Source organism: Mauremys reevesii, linkage group 3 (genome assembly GCF_016161935.1).
Source record: "Mauremys reevesii isolate NIE-2019 linkage group 3, ASM1616193v1, whole genome shotgun sequence".
Taxonomy (NCBI): Eukaryota; Metazoa; Chordata; order Testudines; family Geoemydidae; genus Mauremys; species Mauremys reevesii.
In genome coordinates, this window is record NC_052625.1 from 201,960,827 (window position 1) to 201,978,441 (window position 17,615).

Below are 17,615 nucleotides of genomic sequence, written 5' to 3' on the forward strand. Positions count from 1 at the left end.
AGACTTCCAAATAGCGATCACCACTCGCTTCTCCACTGTCAGAGCAGCTCTCATTTTTGTGCTGCTGAACTGCAGGGCAGGGGAAAGCTCTGCACAAAGTTCCTGGAAGGTGGCCTTCCACATTCGAAAGTTCTGCAGCCACTGCTTGTCATCTCATGCCTGCAAAATGATGTGGTCCCACCAGTCAGTGCTTGTTTCACGGGACCAGAAGCGGCGCTCAACAGCGTGCAGCTGCTCTGTGACTGCCAGCAGCAACTGTGAATTGTTTTTTTCAGTGGCTTGCAGCAGGGCTGCTTGCAGGACATCGCTATGTTCTGTGCAGCGGATCCTACTTCGGCTCTGGAAATACTGCAGGAGAAGGTGTGAGGTGTTTGAAATGCTCATAACAAGACTGCACAGCTGAGCAGGCTCCATGCTTCTGGAGTTACGGCATACGTGCGGCGGTTTAAGGCGCGAAAACCACTGGGTTGTTTGCTGTTTATATGAGGGAGGGAGGACAGTGCATCATGGGATGCTGACGCAATGTTCCCATTCTCCCTTGCGGCGATGTTTTGGTCCCATAAAGCATTGCACAAACTTCCCAAAACACACTGTGGTAAGTTGCACTTTGGGATAGCTACCCACGATGCACTGCTTTGTGCGTCGATGCAGGCGTTGCTAGTGAGGACACACTCCATCGAGACAATGAGCATGGTGTGGCCGCACACAATCGACTTAATATGGAGGCTCGAGGTCGGATTAGATAAAGTCGACTTAATTTTGTAGTGTAGTGTTATAATGAGGTAGTTCCATTCATTCTGTTCAAACTGTGTCCAGAGAATTGATTGGCACCTGCTCTTCCATCTTTGTATCTTTCATGCGTTGTCCCTCAGGGATGCGTCCTCTCTCCCATCTTCTACTTCTGTATGATGTCACTCGGAGAGATTGATAAGAAGAATGGATGGAAATGGAAGTAGCATGCAAACAGCACCAACTCTTATCTCTCCAAGGGTCTGGTTGAAATGAGCAGTATGTATGAAGAGCAGGAAGCTGAAGTTGAATCCAGGGGGTGGGGTGGGAGACAAAGGGGGAAAGAGGGTGTGCTAGTAGGGAAGAGGAAACCTCCCTTACAGGGTGTCTGCCAAGTGCTTCAGTATTCCCCTGGATTCCACACTGCTTCTGGATATCCACAAAGCCACAACCATGAAAAAATGCTTTTCTATAACAAGACTTTGCCCATTTCTGATGACTCAGATACAGACACCATGATTCACCCATTGATGTCCTATAGGCTTGGAATGTGATTGAACTGTCAACCTCCAAAAGTGAACCTATTGTGTAGGAGACAGTTTTCTCAATGACTGGCCCATGAATCTGGAACTCACTCCCAAAAGAGATAAAGATGAATTGCAACACTTTCTAGGCAAAATGCAAAACCCACATCTTTAACCAAGACATCCCTCAGTAACACTAGATTTAAAAAGGAGGGAATGGGGGAGTACAAAAAAATTAAATCCATTTACGACTGACTGGTGGAAAGAGAGATGATATCTTTGTGCATATGCCATAATTATGGGAAGTACTCAGATGTTTATGATGTTTACATAAGAATTTATATAGATAGGAGAGGTTAAAAAAGGATCACTGAATGCTTTGTTGGTGTCTGTGGGGAAAAAAAGCACAATGATGAAAATAGTAACTGGCACTTAGAGCACCTTTTACTTGAGCATCTTAAAGCACCTTAGAGAAGTAGTAGAGGCAAACATCCAAACTAGTTTGGAGATGAAGCTTGATAAGTTTATGAATGGGATTATGGAAAAGGATTGCCTGAAATAGCTGGGCCCTGGACTCGATGATCCCGGATGATCCTATGCAGGTATTACCCCCATTTTCCAGATGGGGAAACTGAGAGAGACAGGTTAAACAATTTGGTCAGACCACACAGCAAGTCAGTGGCAATCCAGAATAAAACCTATGTGTCTACATTGCTAGCCATGTCTCTGACCACTGGCTCACACTAATAATAATATATGGAGATATACCTATCTCATAGAACTGGAAGGGACCTTGAAAGGTCATCGAGTTGAGTTAAGCCCCCTGCCTTCACTAACAGGACCAGGTACTGATTTTGCCCCAGATCCCTAAGTGGCCCCCTCAAGGATTGAATTCCCAACCCTGGGTTTAGCAGGCCAATGCTCAAACCACTGAGCTATCCCTCCCACACTGCCTTCCTAGGCAACCCAAACTGCCTAAATATGAACGGTGAAATCCTGGCCCCCTGCAAGTCAATCTCAAAATTCCTATTAATTTCACTGTGGCCAAGATTTCACCTCCGGTATCCTAGATTTTCTCACAATTTTGTTTCAGAATTTTAAGAAGTCTCAGTGTCTCCAATCTGATGCTTTGTCCTTAGGCTATCCAGAACATGCAGCTATTTGATCCATACAGCCATCCCCAACTATGAAAACAAACGTATTCTAATCTGGATTGAAGGGAGGATGGGAGGCCTATTTTCCTCTGTCACTGCCACAAAATGCATATTTCCATATGTTAATATGCTGATTAGAAGTTGTGAATTATTGTTTGTTCCCCATATGCAAACGAGGGGATCAGATATGTGTTGCTGTGAAAGCTTATTTTTATTTCTTTGCAATGTCTTATTTACCACATCAGAGTTCCAAAGGTGGCAAAGTCTCCACACTGGGTTTTTCTATAGACCAGGGAGTGGCTAAAGTTACTGGCCCTCCAAGCCACATATGACAATCTTCAGAAGTTTGAGTGCCAGGGTGCGCTTACCAGGTCTCAGGGCCTTCAGCCCCGCAGGAGGCACCTGCCAGGGCTCAGGGCTTCAGCCCCATGGGGGATGGGGGGGTTTTTGGGGCTTCAGCCCCGTGGGAGGTACCTGCCGGCCTTGGGACTTAAGCTCCCGCAGGGTGCATGGCTTCAGCCCCCGCAAGGCACGCCTGCCAGAGTTTAGGGCTTCAGCATCCACAGGGCGTACCTGTTGGGGCTTGGGCTTCAGCCCCATGAGGAAGGGGGTCTTGGGGCTTCAGCCCTGTGGGAGGTACCTGCTGGGGTTTGGGGCTCAAGCCCACACAAGGTGTGTGGCTTCAGCCCCTGCAAGGCACTTCTGCTGGGGCTCAGGGCTTCAGCCCCCAAGGGGAGGGGATCTTGGGACTTCAGCAGGAGCAGTGCTTCAACCCTGAGCCCTGGCAAGTGCGTCCCGCAGGGCTGAAGCCTTGAGACTTCCCTCCCCAGTGGGCAGAAGCCAGAGAAGGTGGATAGCTCAATGGTTTGAGCATTGGCCTACTAAACCCCAGGTTGTGAGTTCAGTCCTTGAGGGGGCCATTTGGGGATTGGTCCTGCTTTGAGCAGGGGGTTGGACTAGATGATCTCTTGAGGTCCCTTCCAACCCTAATAATCTATGATTCTATGTGTGGGAGGAGCATGTGGGGTCATGTCTCCTCTCACCTTCTTTCCCCGCCCCCCCCCAATTTTTGCCAGGGTTTTCTGGCCCCGCTTGGTTAAATGGTTCTGCCAGGCCCCCTCATTGCCCAGCAGCTACTGGAGCCACTAAGCTGGGAGCTGTGGCTGTCAGGAGAGGTAGCGGCAAACAGCAGGGAGCTGCAGGGATAACCACTGCTTTGGCTGCTGCCCTTCCCTGGGGAGCTAATGCAGCAGCCCTTCCTGCAGCTCCCAGCGGTTTGCCGCTGCCTCTCCACGTGGAGCTAACACCTGGGAACTGCAGAGATGGGCCATGAAGGTAAGGGAGATGATTCAAACTGTTGGCGGTAAAAGCAGCAAAGAGTCCTTTGGCACCTTATAGACTAACAGACGTATTGGAGCATGAGCTTTCGTGGGTGAATACCCACTTTGTCGGATGCATGTAGTGGACATTTCCAGAAGCAGGTATAAATATGCAAGCAAGAATCAGGCTAGAGATAATGAGGTTAGTTCAATCAGGGAGGATGAGCCCTCTTCTAGCAGTTGAGGTGTGAACACCAAGGGAGGAGAAACTGCTTTTGTAGTTGGCAAGCCATTCACAGTCTTTGTTTGTTTAATTCTGAGCTGATGGTGTCAAATTTGCAGATGAACTGAAGCTCAGCAGTTTCTCTTTGAAGTCTGGTCCTGAAGTTTTTTTGCTGCAGGATGTCTACTTTTAAATCTGCTATTGTGTGTCCAGGGAGATTGAAGTGTTCTCCTACAGGTTTTTGTATATTGCCATTCCTAATGATTTGTGTCCATTTATCCTTTTCTGTAGGGTCTGTCCAGTTTGGCCGATGTACATAGCAGAGGGGCATTGCTGGCATATGATGGCGTATATTACATTGGTGGACGTGCAAGTGAATGAGCCAGTGATGGTGTGGCTGACCTGATTAGGTCCTGTGATAGTGTCGCTGGTATAGATATATGGGCAGAGTTGACATCGAGGTTTGTTGCATGGATTGGTTCTTGAGTTAGTTACTATGGTGCGGTGTGTAGTTACTGGTGAGAATATGCTTCAGGTTGGTGGGTTGTCTATGGGCGAGGACTGGCCTGCCACCCAAGGCCTGTGAAAGTGGGGGATCATTGTCCAGGATGGGTTGTAGATCCCTGATGATGTGTTGGAGAGGTTTTAGCTGGGGACTGTATGTGATGGCCAGTGGAGTTCTGTTTGTTTCTTTCTTGGGCTTGTCTTGCAGTAGGAGGCTTCTGGGTACACGTCTGGCTCTGTTGATCTGTTTCCTTATTTCCTCGTGCGGGTATCGTAGTTTTGAGAATGCTTGGTGAAGATTTTGTAGGTGTTGGTCTCTGTCTGAGGGGTTGGAGCAGATGCGGTTGTACCTCAGTGCTTGGCTGTAGACAATGGATCGTGTGCTGTGTCCGGGATGGAAGCTGGAGGCTTGAAGGTAGGCATAGCGGTCGGTGGGTTTTCAGTATAGGGTGGTGTTAACGTGATCATCACTTATTTGCACCGTGGTGTCTAGGAAGTGGACCTCCCATGTAGATTGTTCCAGGCTGAGGTTGATGGTGGGGTGGAAGCTGTTGAAATTGTGGTGGAATTTTTCCAGAGTCTCCTTCCCATGGGTCCAGATGATGAAGATGTCATCAATGTAGCGTAGGTAGAGAAGGGGTGTGAGTGGACGAGAGCTGAGGAAGCGTTGTTCAAGGTCAGCCATAAAAATGTTGGCATATTGTGGGGCCATGCAGGTACCGATAGCGGTGCTACTGGTCTGGAGGTATATATTGTCATCAAATTTGAAATAGTTGTGTGTGAGGATAAAGGCACAGAGCTCAGCAACCAGTTGTGCTGTGGCATAATCAGGGATACTGTTCCTGACAGCTTGTATTCCATCTGTGTATGGGATGTTTGTGTAGAGAGCCTCTACATCCATGGTGGCTAGGATGGTGTTTTCTGGAAGGTCATCAATGCATTGTAGTTTTCTCAGGAAATCAGTGGTGTCACGGAGATAGCTGGGAGTGCTGGTGGCGTAGGGTCTGAGTAGAGAGTCCACATATCCAGACAGTTCTTCAGTGAGCGTGCCAATGCCCAAGATGATGGGGCGTCCAGGATTTCTGGGTTTGTGGAATTTGGGTAGTAGGTAGAATAACCCCGGTTGGGGCTCTAAGGGTATGTTGATTTGTTCCGGTGTTAGTGTAGGGAGTGTCCTGAGTAGATGGTGCAGTTTCTTAATGTATTCCTCAGTGGGATCTGAGAGAAGTGGCCTGTAGAATTTGGTATTGGAGAGTTGTCTGGCGGCCTACTTTTGGTAGTGAGACCTGTTCATGATGACAACAGCACCTCCTTTATCAGCCTCTTTGATTATAATGTCAGGGTGGTTTCTGAGGCTGTGGATGGCATTGCGTTCTGCACAACTTAGGTTATGAGGCAAGCAATGTTGGAGGCAAGTTATGAGGCAAGCAATGTTGGAGGCAAGTTATGAGGCAAGCAATGTTGGAGGTAGTGAACCTTTAAATTGTGCCCCTTCCCCCCATTCTCAGCAGGCAGCTGTCATCTCTGGGAGAAGCCCATAGCTCCACCACCCCGCTGCAGGGCAGAAGCCCCGAGCTCTCTCTCCTCCCACCCCCAGTCTGATAGGCAGAGAATGGAGGGTATGTGGGGCTCCGCACGCTGCACTTTTAACTGTAAAAGAGCAACATGCAGTTCGAGCCACGTTTTGGCCACCCTTGCTATAGCCCTGGTGCTAGAAGATGTCAGTTGTTTTTATTTGTGTTCCTGTTGAGAAGTACAAAACAGCCTGGCCCTTTTGGCGCTGTTCCATAATTGGAAGAAATAGGCACTCAGTCAGATTATTGCCTTAGCTCTAACATGCCCAGATGAAAATCCTGTTCTCCTCTACTGTGTCCTTTAGACTCAATGTGAAGTGCTCATTACCTCTAATTGAAGCTGTTTGGAGTTTGTTATCTTAGTTCTATGATGCCTTATTTACTCTAAGAAATCAGATGAATAAATTAACTGGCTAGCTAATTGCATTTGCCTTGTTTTTGGTGTGAGAGCGCGTCAGAGGTGAGGAATTTTTTCAGAGCCCTTTCTGCTTTATAAAAAGTTCTAATGTATTGCAAACAAAATAAGGGAGGGAAATAATATTTTCAAGGCTTCTGGTGCAACACCCTAATACTGGTAAAAGTGTTACCAAATTTATTTAAAGTGAGTTTGGCATTGGAATGAAATGAGAGCCCTGGAGCCTGAAGTCCTAACTCTACAGAACAGGCGTAGCATGGGCAGCAGCAGGGCAAGCTTTCCCTTGTCCTCTTTTTTGCCAATAAATTTGAAATAAATTTGTTAATCTCTAAGGTGCCACAAGTACTCCTGGTTTTTTTGCCAATGTACTTCTACTCTTCCTTGCAGCGACCATTTGTCATATTGATAGTCTCCCTGGCTCACTCAGACCTGGGTGTCTGTGCTGAGACTGCCAAAAATGGTGACTGTTAATGGTGGCTTTTGTGACACACATTCTTAAGGAACTGGACTGATACCTGTGAATAAATTTCACATAGGCCACCAGACAGCTGTCAGATGATACTGATTTCTAATCACTATTGACCTAAAGTGGATTAAACTAATAACATTACCAACTCCCTGAATCGTCTGGTTTGTGTGTGTGAGATCCTGTTCTTTAACATGCTGTTCTGTACTTCATTGTGTTTGCTGAATAATTATACAGGGGAGGAAAGAGGTTTAAAAGCTCATTAAGGAGCTTGTTTAAACTAGGTTTTGAGATCAAACTGTTCTACGTTGTACAGTTTAATATTCTATTTATAGTTCACTTTTTATTTTTTTGTCTCCTGTTTCTCTAAAATAAATTCAGAAAGTTAGCAGGGTTTGGTAATACACATGGCTAGCAGGCTTATCTTTCTGTCATCTTTAAAAGACTTTATTAAAAAAATTTAGTTTGGAATTTTATCATTAGTATCGTCCTGCTGTTTCTAGAAGATGCCTGTTTTGATTATGGGTAATCCCCTCCAACATAAACACTGCTCTCTGCACCTTCTCTCCCACAAATCTTCACTTAACCCCTCACTGGCCTACCCCACCCCCGCAGTTCATCATGGTACAATGAAGACTCAAAGGCACCAGGGTGGTGATTGTCCTTGTGAGGGGAGATATATGTGCAGGAGAGAGGGTGGCTCTGGGTGGAGTGGGAACCAGGGCCCTCTGAGGGTCCTTAATGCTGAGGTTTTGATATTTGAACACCACTAAGGCAGCACTGCCATAGGGAGCCCTTGATAGGCCAATACCTCTGTGCAGAGGCAGTTCATTGGCTAATGTTGTCTGGTGTGCCAGAGATCCATTGTTGCAGATACACAAACTAGAAAGTGAACCAAACCCGGGTGTAGTTGGCTTGTGGTCAGTAAGAAATGCAAGGGGAAAAAAGTATGTTTGCTTAAACGGAGAAATGTGAAATGGGTGGGCAAAGATGCACCATTCTCAGTCCCCTCTTGTTAATCTCCACAGTGAGCGTACCCGCTCTCCACAGCAGCTGGAGACAAACCTTGCCTTTGCTCTGAGCCTGGGCTTAGGACCACCCCTTAAGAAGAACTCCCCAGAATTCTCTGTCTCCAAGCAGCGCACTTGGCAGATTCCAGGGCTTCTTTTGTAGCAGAACTTTCACAGGATATTCAAAAGACTTTAAACTAAGGCCATGTCTACACTGTCAGCTTCAGTTGACACAAGTTACATTGGCTGCAGTTAGTATATCGCTTATGCACGTGTATATTTGGCTCCTTGGTCCGCGCTGTTTGTACTCACCAGGAGTGCTTGAGTCGATGCACAGTGCGGTGCATAATAGGTACGTATCCCAGTACGCAGCCCACCACCATCAAGTATGCTAACTCTTTTAGTATGAGTAAATTAATGAAAAATCAATAGCTGTGTCTTGTTAAGTTGGGAGTGCCATCAGTACATCATTGTAATGGGAAATACAATTACATGTTTACCTGTGGTTCCTTCCCCTGCATCGAGCCCACCCATGTTCGACTGCTGGGACTGACTGGACAGTGGTGGAGTCTCAAACAGGTCCAGACTTGCAGCATAGCTGGACCTCCCAGTCGCATGTCCCCCACCCTCCTCCTTGTTGTTCATGCCAGGGGCCTGTTACTCAAGTCCCTTGATGGTATCCATAGTGGCGTGTGGAGGGTGGTGAGGCCTCCGCCAAGTATGGCATGCTGCTCTTTGTAAAAGCGTCATGTCTGTGTCTTGGCTCCGGATCCAGTGTTGGCCTCAGGCCTTCTGATATTTCACATTCACATGGCACTGCTGCTGGTCTCTGTCATACCTCTTCTCCTGCATCCCCCATGCAACCTGCTCAGAGATGTTCTTGTTTCTACAGCTGGTCCATAGCTGTGGTTGCAAAGCCTCTTCTCCCAACAAGCCCAGGAGATCCAATATCTTTCATCTACTCCAAGCCAGACCATGTCTGGAGTGTGTAGCAGGCATTGTCAGCTGGGCAGTTGCACTCAACCATGGAGAGCTGCTGTTGTGTGCTCGCCAAGCTGCGCAAACAGGAAAAGACATTTCAAAAATTTTCGGCCTTTAAAGGGAAGGAGGGTCTTCCGGTCTTCAGGACCCCTGGGCAGTGGAGTTCACAATTGTGACCAGAGTGATCAGTGGCCAGCATTGTGGGACAGCTCCTGGAAGACTGTTAGGGTTGACATAAGTAATGCAACTCATGCTGCATCAACCTCAATATATTGACTGTGTCTCAGTGCTGCTCGGGGAAGCGGTGTTACTGCATCGCTGTAACGAGACACTTACTTCGGTGGGAGACAAATTTAAATGTAGACACATGCACAACCAGGTCAACACAAGGCATCTTATGTTGGCCTAACTTTGTAGTTTAGGCAAGGCATAAACGTTTGAGGTTTTTTTCTTTAGAACTGCTTAGCTAAAAAACCCAAACCAGACTTAGCTTTCTGTGGACCTCTCCTCTCTTCCCCTTTCAAAAAATGGTTGGCAGGCAAACTGCAGGACGCCAGTTCTCAGCTGGAATGTTGGAGAGTTCCACAGTTACAGAGGTCGAGTAGCTTACAGGAAAGAGTGGCTCACGCTGACATGTAGACAAGATCCATGCTGACAGTTGAGCAGGCCAGCCAGGCACATGGAAGCTTGCTTCAGTGAAACCAGGCCAGGATCAGTAGGTTTCCACTGTCTTCCAGACGTTCCCCTATGTATGGGACCCTTATTCCCACAGCTTTTAGAGCTAGCAGGATAGTTTCAGTGGAGTCTCTTGAATCTTGGGGAAAGGCAAGGTACCCCCCAGTAAGCCAGAGGAAGAAATTCCTGCTCCCAGCCAGCATGTAGGCAAGGTCTGTGCTGAGATGACTGAGAAGGCCACAAAGCATCCACCCCCTCCTCCCTTCCTACAAGCTGTTCTGCCTGGAAGAGGTCAGCTGCAGTGAAAGGTGCCAGCTTCTGCAATCTCTCTGGTACAAATGAGTCATTTGTCTTTAGTGGTCCCAGCTCATTCCTCATTTTGTGCAGTTGGTCCCCACTCAGTAGGGTTGCCAGTCTTGGTTGGGTATATTCCTGGAGGTGTCATCACATGACATAATCGTTAATTTAATATTACATTTTTTGGCCTCCCTACTACTCAGCCCAGACCCAGCAGCAGGAAACATGAAGTGATTCAGATTGCATTCCCTGGGAGATAGACCTGTCTCCTCTCCTCTTCCAGGCCACAGGAGATCATAAAGTGGCTGCTGTTTTCCTTAAGGAGACAGGTGGGATACATGCCTGCACACTTGTTTTAATCTCCTTGGTAATATGCTGGCCCCCGTCTCTCAGGAGTTTGGTGTAGGGACTAGTGAAGGATATTGCCCACAATCAGTTTTCAAAACGGTAGCCCAAAGCCCTAAAATCTCTCATAAGAGATCTATCTAGATCAGGGGTGGGCAAACTTGTTGGCCTGAGGGCCACATCGGGTTTCAGAAATTGTATGGAGGGCCGGTTAGGGGCTGTACCTCCTCAAATAGCTAGGCGTGGCTCAGCCCCACCCCCTATCTGCCCCCCTCCCTGCTTCTCGCCCCCTGATGCCACACCCCCCCCCGGGACTCTTGCCCCATCCAACTGCCCCCCCTCCCATTCCCCGATGGTCCCCTGGGACCCCTGCCCCATCCCATTGTAGTCTAGAAGTCTTCTAGTTAAGTTCCTTTCACTCATGGCAGGGCTGAGTATTATCTAGACCATCCCTGACAGGTGTTTGTCTAACCTGCTCTTAAAAATCTCCAATTACAGAGATTCCACAACATCCCCAGGCAACTTATTCCAGTCTTTAACTGTTCTGACTGGAAGTTTTTCCTCATATCCAACTTAAACCGCCCTTGCTACAATTGAAGCCCATTGCTTCTTGTCCTGTCCTCAGAGGTTAACTAGAACAATTTTTCTCCCTCCTCCTTGTAACAACCTTTTCTGTACTTGAAAACTGTTATGTCCCACCTCTTCTCTTCTACAGACTAAATACCATTTTTCCATGGTATTCATCATCAAACTGAACTTGGATGCAGCAGCCTCAGCCTTGAGAGTATTGGCTGCAGTCTCTTATTGTGCAGGCCTAGAGATATTCAATTTGGAGGCTGTTGTTAGCATGCACACTTCCCCACACACCCATTCTCAATTTTCCTAGCAATTTTTTTGAGGACTAATTCTTCACCTGGCTGATATGCTGTATATTCAAAACTTCCAAAGACATGTCCCATGGCAACTGCAGCTCCTGCCAAAAAATTGGAAAAGCAGGTTGATCTCCTTCAAAATACTCTGCTGGTAATCTTTTCTGGGAGCATAGACAGAAAACAGTCATTGAGGCTTTAGACAAGGGAATATATCCCTTCCCTCCTTCCAGCGAGAGCATCTTCAGACTGCCTTATCTCAGCAGGTTTTTCCTTTGAAGTGCTGCTCCTCCAGGTTAAGGTTAAAGATTACACATTAGGAGGAGGCCATTGCTACCTCAAGAGTTGGAAGACCAGAGGTGATATTCTCTTGAAAACTATGCAACTCCAAAAGTTTCTTTTGATTTTTTTCCCCCCCCGAGGTTCTGAAGTCTAGGCAGATTCCTCCCGTTTATGAGGAATGCTTCATGGGTGGGCCCTGGTCTGGAGTGAGCCACCTCAGAAATAATTACTGAAGGATATTCAGTAGAACTCGCTGTCCCAAGCACAATCTTATCCTTTCCCCAAAGTAAATTAAATTAAATCAACATTATCAACGGGCGCTTCATAGCATCAGAAGATGAAGGGTATAATAGTTCAGATATTTTCTTAAGGGCACAAGATTCTTTGTGGCAACAAGTTCATGAGGAAATCAGTCTTTCAAGTGGAAATACTGAAATCTATCATTACAGCATTATCTTCTGTTGTAGAAGACCTCAGTACTTATGCAAAAATGGTATTCATAATTATTATAATATACTCTTATGATGTTAGATTATTACAAACTTGTTTGCATCTTTACTGAATTTTAGGCTGTAGTTACAATTGTTATATCCAGGATTCTTGGAGACTATACCAATGCTTGCTGCGAAGACTCTCTGACATGGAGGGTCCTAGAATGAAAATTCACACGTAAAACAGAATTTTTTCCTTTTTCCAGTATGATGAATATGAGAATAAAAACACATAAATAGCCTATTTCCTAGCATGTGAAAAGTCCTTTCCTGCTGTAAAAACCAATCATGTAGCTCTTTCCCCTTCACTGCCTCCAGTTGTTAATTGGCTTGGCCATGCTCTAGTTCAGCCAAAGCTACTGGGCTTTGAAACAGGAATTAATTCAGATAAGTCCTTTGTTATGTAGGAGGTAAGATTAGATGATGGTGGTGGCCCATCTGACTTCATATTTTATGAATATGGTCATATAAAGTTTTTGTTTTTCTCCTTTGTATAGGGATATCCCAATGCCGCTAGTCAGCTCAGGAGTGGAGCATGGTAACCTGAGAGAACTTGCCTTGGCCAGGATGAAGGATCTAGGAACACAGGTAAAAGATCAGCAACCTTATGCCAAGGAGGAGCTGCCTGCTGACTACACTGTGTGACTGATTATTGTGTTTGTGAACAGGAGGAGAAAAATGGCAAAATGAGAGGAATGTGAACTATAGGAGCCAGATTTGCTGCTCAACTAAAGATGACCTGCAAAGGAAAATATTGGGGTTTTGTCCTTTTGTTTGTTTGTTTTCTGATAGGTAAAGGAATACCTCAAAGATTTTTCCCAAAGAACTGATGTTTTGCTTGATTTCTACATTAAAAATTTAGATTTTCCCTGCAAGATACAGGATGACCAGAGAACTAGGAGATTTGTGACATCTTGGCTACTAAGGACATTTCTCAAGTGAGAAAGGGAAGTTTTTTATGCAGACTGACAACTTTTTAAAAAAATTATTCAACTCAAACACCTAACAGTTAGTTAGAAGAAAAGCTCTTTGTTAAGGATTTAGCGTCTTTATCCTCCTCAGTAGGGTTGAGAAACCTTCCACGGAACACTTCCAGCAAAAACAGATATGATGATGAAACTTAATATTCCGGCTATTTCTAAGAATTAAAAAAAATTGTAGGTGGGGAATAAATCTCCTTTATACATAACAAAGCAAAAAAAAGGGTCTCAAACCCAATTATGTTTTCCGTGGCAGGCTGCCTTTAAAGTACTGAATCTCTAAACATTTCTACTGTGCGGATGACTGTAGATCTGAATTTACTGGGGAAGAAGCCTTGCAGCTTGGTAGAGTGAGCAACCAAAAGAGTTTGTCACATTGTCACTTGAAGTACAAGATACCAGTGAATTGTCTTTGTATCTATTAGAGGTATAACATTATAAATAAACAGCTTTTTTAAGGCTATGATAGTTGGGACTGAATTCCCACAAGAAACCTAGGTATTTTAGGTATGAAGGTTCATAATTAGAGGATGCCCAGACTCCTCAGCTCTGTCCTCTTGGCAATTTCAGCTTTCCCTCTTTGTTCCGTCTCTGTGGATTACTGATTGGGGCAAAGAAATTGAAGGGCACAGTCCTGAAAAATGCTGTGCACGCTCAGGACTAGGGCCCTTAATGAAGAGTGGGGAATTGACTGTCTTCTGCATGCCATTGGTCTAGTGAGGAATTTGTAAAGCAAAGTAGATTTTGTGCATATCACCATAAAGAAGGCCAGATTTAGCATAATCACCATATAAGAATAAAGCATGCCAGTTTTTATGGTCATAGCAAAGATTAAATTATTTCACTGTATATAATATATAATCTGACTTGACTTTTTTTTAAGGCATTGTAGAGGGTGTTGGGATGCAGGTAGGGTCATTTGGATGCCTTGGAAATCAAGTTCCATGTGGGTTTATGCTTGACTTTGGATTTTCAGAGTTTTCTTATTTGTGCTATAAAAACAGTCTGTCTTCAGAAAAGTTTTTCTCCTTGAGACTTTTCTCATGGGGCTTGGTTTGCACTGGTTACAAGAAGAGATACAAAAGACTTGTGCAAGCTACAATCAAGCTCGCTAACATGGAGTTCTGTGTCTCATTCCCTCTGACTACCAAGGAGCTGTAAAGTTTTGTAAAATTACCTGGCTTTTCTCTGACGCCTTGGACCATTGGTCCCAAACCTCTCACGGTTAGTCCATCCTGTACATCTGTGGGACACTTGACCAGAGAGTTAACCCTCTACCTTCTGATATTCAGGTGTCACATGCCGATTTTGGCATTAAAAATCAATTCCCAGATTTACAAATTGCCTGCTCAAGAGTATCTCTGGCACACTAGGTTAGATTTTTCCAATTCTAGATGTCTCTGGTGAAGGACCTGACAGACTGGAAATAAGGCATAAAATTTTAACAGTGAGAGTAACCATTGGAACAGTTTACCAAGGGTCATGGTAGATTCTCCATCACTAACAATTTTAAATCAAAATTGGATGTTTTCCTAAAAGATCTGCTCTAAGAATTATTGTGGGGAAGTTCTACGGCCTATGGTTTATTATATAGGAGATCAGACTAGAATCACTAGAAGATCACAATGTTCTTCTTCGAGTGATTGCTCCTATGCATTCGAGTTAGGTGTGCGCGCGCCACGTGCACGGCTCTTCGGAAGATTTTTACCCTAGCAACTCCGGCGGGTCGGCTGGGCGCCCCCTGGAGTGGCGCCGCTATAGCGCTAGATATATACCCCAGCCGACCCGTCCGCTCCTCAGTTCCTTCTTACCGCCCGTGACGGCCATTGGAACAGTGGAGTGCTCCTTTGACCTCCACATCCCTAGCTTATCTCTGGTTCTTGTTGTATTTAGTGTATATAGTTATTTAAAATAGTTAGTTTAGTTTGTTCGTTAGTGGATTAAGGGGAATCGGGGGGGCTTAGCCCCTCTTTTCCCGAACCGGTGCGGGCTCATGCCCAAGGCACCGGGGTTTAAGCCCTGTTCGGCTTGCCAGTGGCCCATGCCGATTGGAGACCCTCACGACTCCTGCCTGTGCTGCTTAGGAGAGTCCCATTGTGCAGATAAGTGCCCTATTTGCAAGTCGTTTATGCCGAGGACAAAGAAAGAGAGAGACTTTCGGTTAAAGCAGCTCTTGATGGAGTCGGCACTTAGCCCTACGGTGCCGGCACCAGCAGCTCAGCAGTCCTCTTCGGTGCGGAGCGCACCAGCGGTCCCGAGCCGGTCCGGTACCGAGACTTTGAAAAAACAACAGCCGGCACCGGCGTCCCGGCACCATTCCCTCTCTCCTGCGAGGAAGCGTAAGCCGGCACAGACGGCCTCCAAACCTCCTGCATCGGGACGGCTCACCCAGCCACCGCCGGCACCCCCGGCACCGACAGTGGTGGTGGTGCACAAACCGTGCACAGTACCGTCGACTCCGGCACTGCAAGAGCCGTTGAGGTACCACCCTGCTCCCCGGTGAAAACCGTGGTCGAGCTGCCTCTCCCGTCGACGCCCGAAACTTTCTCGACGGCGAGAGAGCTGATAGAGCTCACAGAGCCACCGTGTCTCCAGCCCCTGGCACCGCCAGTGCGGGCTGTGAAGTCAGTGGGCAAACCGGCCATCATGAGGCCTCCTTCCCCTGACAGACAGGATAGAAGGCATTCCAGGTCCCGGTCCTGATCCCGGAGATGTTCGCCTTCTCGCCGATCCAGATCCCGGCACCGGTCACAATCCCAGTACCGTTCTCCATCTCGGCGCCGGTCGCAGTCCCGGTACCGCTCCACATCGCGGTACCGGTCGCACTCCCGGAGACGATCCCGGTCCCGGTCACCCGACCGTCGGTACCGGCGAAGGTCCGGATCCCGGTACCGCTCGCGGTACTGGTCATCTCGCAGCCGCTCCCACCGACGTCAGTCGAGATCTCGGTCGACCTCCTGGCACCGGCACGGTCGATGGTCCCGTTCTCGCTCCCGGCACCGCGACGACCGGCACCGTTCCCCGGCACCGTCCAGGGACAGACCGGCGGCATCGACGGCACAGTCCCACAGTGCCTCTGCCCCCCCCCGGCCTTCCCGCCAGCCTTCAGTCTCCTCCCAAGCGGGCAGTGTGGGTGATCTACGCGCCGACCCCCAAAGGCAGGACCACGGCCCCCAACAATGGGGCTTCTGGACCCTCTGGGCCTATAATGAGGCTCAAGGGGTCCCCTTCACTCAGCGGGCCAGGACTTCCGACCACAGGGCGCCGGAAGCCACGGTCAGCGGACCTCCTCCATCACCGTTGGTGGAGGAACCGCCGCCACCTGTAGTGGGAGAGCATCCCACAGACGCGGAGGCCTCGCAGCGCATGGACGAGCCCCCACCGGAACCCCTGACCCAGGGCATGTCATCGTCTTCCTCACCAGATGAGGCGGTTGCGGGGGCATCGGCATCGGGTCCTCCACCGATTGACCTGCGGGCCCACCAGGACCTGCTTCGACGGGTGGCCCAGAACATTAACCTCCCTGTCGAGGAGGTTGCTGAGGACGATGACCCGGTGACCAGCATAATTGGAGCTGAGGCCCCGCTGAGGGTGGCCTTACCCTTCATTCGGACCATATAAAGAAATGCCAATACGGTGTGGCAGTCACCGGCTTCCATCCCTCCCACCGCTCGAGGGGTGGAAAGGAAATACTCAGTTCCACCCAACGGGTATGAGTATTTATACACGCACTCAGCTCCGGACTCCTTGGTAGTGCAGTCCGTTAATGACCGGGAGCGGCATGGGCAACCAGCTCCAGCGCCAAAATCAAAAGAAGCGCGGAGGATGGATCTGTTGGGCCGGAAGGTCTATTCGTCCGGTGGCCTCCAGCTAAGGATTGCCAATCAACTGGCTCTCCTCGGTCGCTACACTTACGATACCTTGGTGTCACTCTCAAAGTTTACGGAGCTGGTACCAACAGACTCCTGACCTGAATTCTCAGCCCTTATTGAAGAGGGCAAGAAAGCCTCCCGGTCATCCCTCCAGGCCTCAGCAGACTCAGGAGCCAGAACTCTGGCCTCGGGAGTGACCATGAGGAGAATCTCCTGGCTGCAGGCTTCCACCTTGCCACCCGAGGTCCAGCACACTATTCAGGACCTACCATTCGACACCAAGGGCCTCTTCTCTGAGAAAACGGACTCGAGGCTTCAGACTCTCAAAGATGGCCGAGTCGCCATCCGCACCCTGGGCATGCACACGCCGGCTACCCAGCGGAGGTCCTTCCGGCAACAGCCGTACCGCCAGTTTAATCAGGTCAGGCCACGGCCTGATAATAGGCGCAGAGGCAGGGTGAACCGCCGTAGACCGTCGGGCAACCGGGGTAATCAGTCCCAAGCGCCCTCCAAGCCCCCTCAGGGGCCTAAGCAAGCCTTTTGATGGGACGCCCGAGGACGGCCCATCAGTGTATTCACCGGATCCTTCCCCATTATTTTTCGACCGTCTTTCCCACTTCCTCCCGGCGTGGTCCCAGATAACAACGGACAACTGGGTACTTCGCACGGTGGAGTATGGTTACCGCCTTCAGTTTGTTTCGCCCCCTCCCTCCCATCCACCCTCCCCGTCCCTCTTCAGGGACCCCTCTCACGAGCAATTCCTCTTGCAAGAGGTCGAGACTCTGTTGAGTTTGGGTGCCATAGAGGAGGTGCCGAACGACATGCGAGGCAGGGGATTTTATTCCCAATATTTCCTAATCCCCAAGGCGAAGGGAGGTCTACGACCTATACTAGACCTCCGAGAG

The 17,615-nt window shown here is 48.2% G+C and overlaps 1 protein-coding gene across 3 annotated transcripts in view; it reads left to right on the plus strand.

Annotated features, from left to right (window-relative positions):
• The window catches only part of ELP3 (elongator acetyltransferase complex subunit 3), a 144,646-nt gene that overhangs the window by 89,051 nt on the left and 37,980 nt on the right, over positions 1-17,615 (plus strand). For all 3 annotated transcript variants that reach the window (XM_039532195.1, XM_039532197.1, XM_039532196.1), the window contains exon 11: positions 12,356-12,446. In XM_039532195.1, coding sequence (XP_039388129.1) covers positions 12,356-12,446 — 91 coding nt within the window. The remainder of the gene's footprint in view (positions 1-12,355; positions 12,447-17,615) is intronic.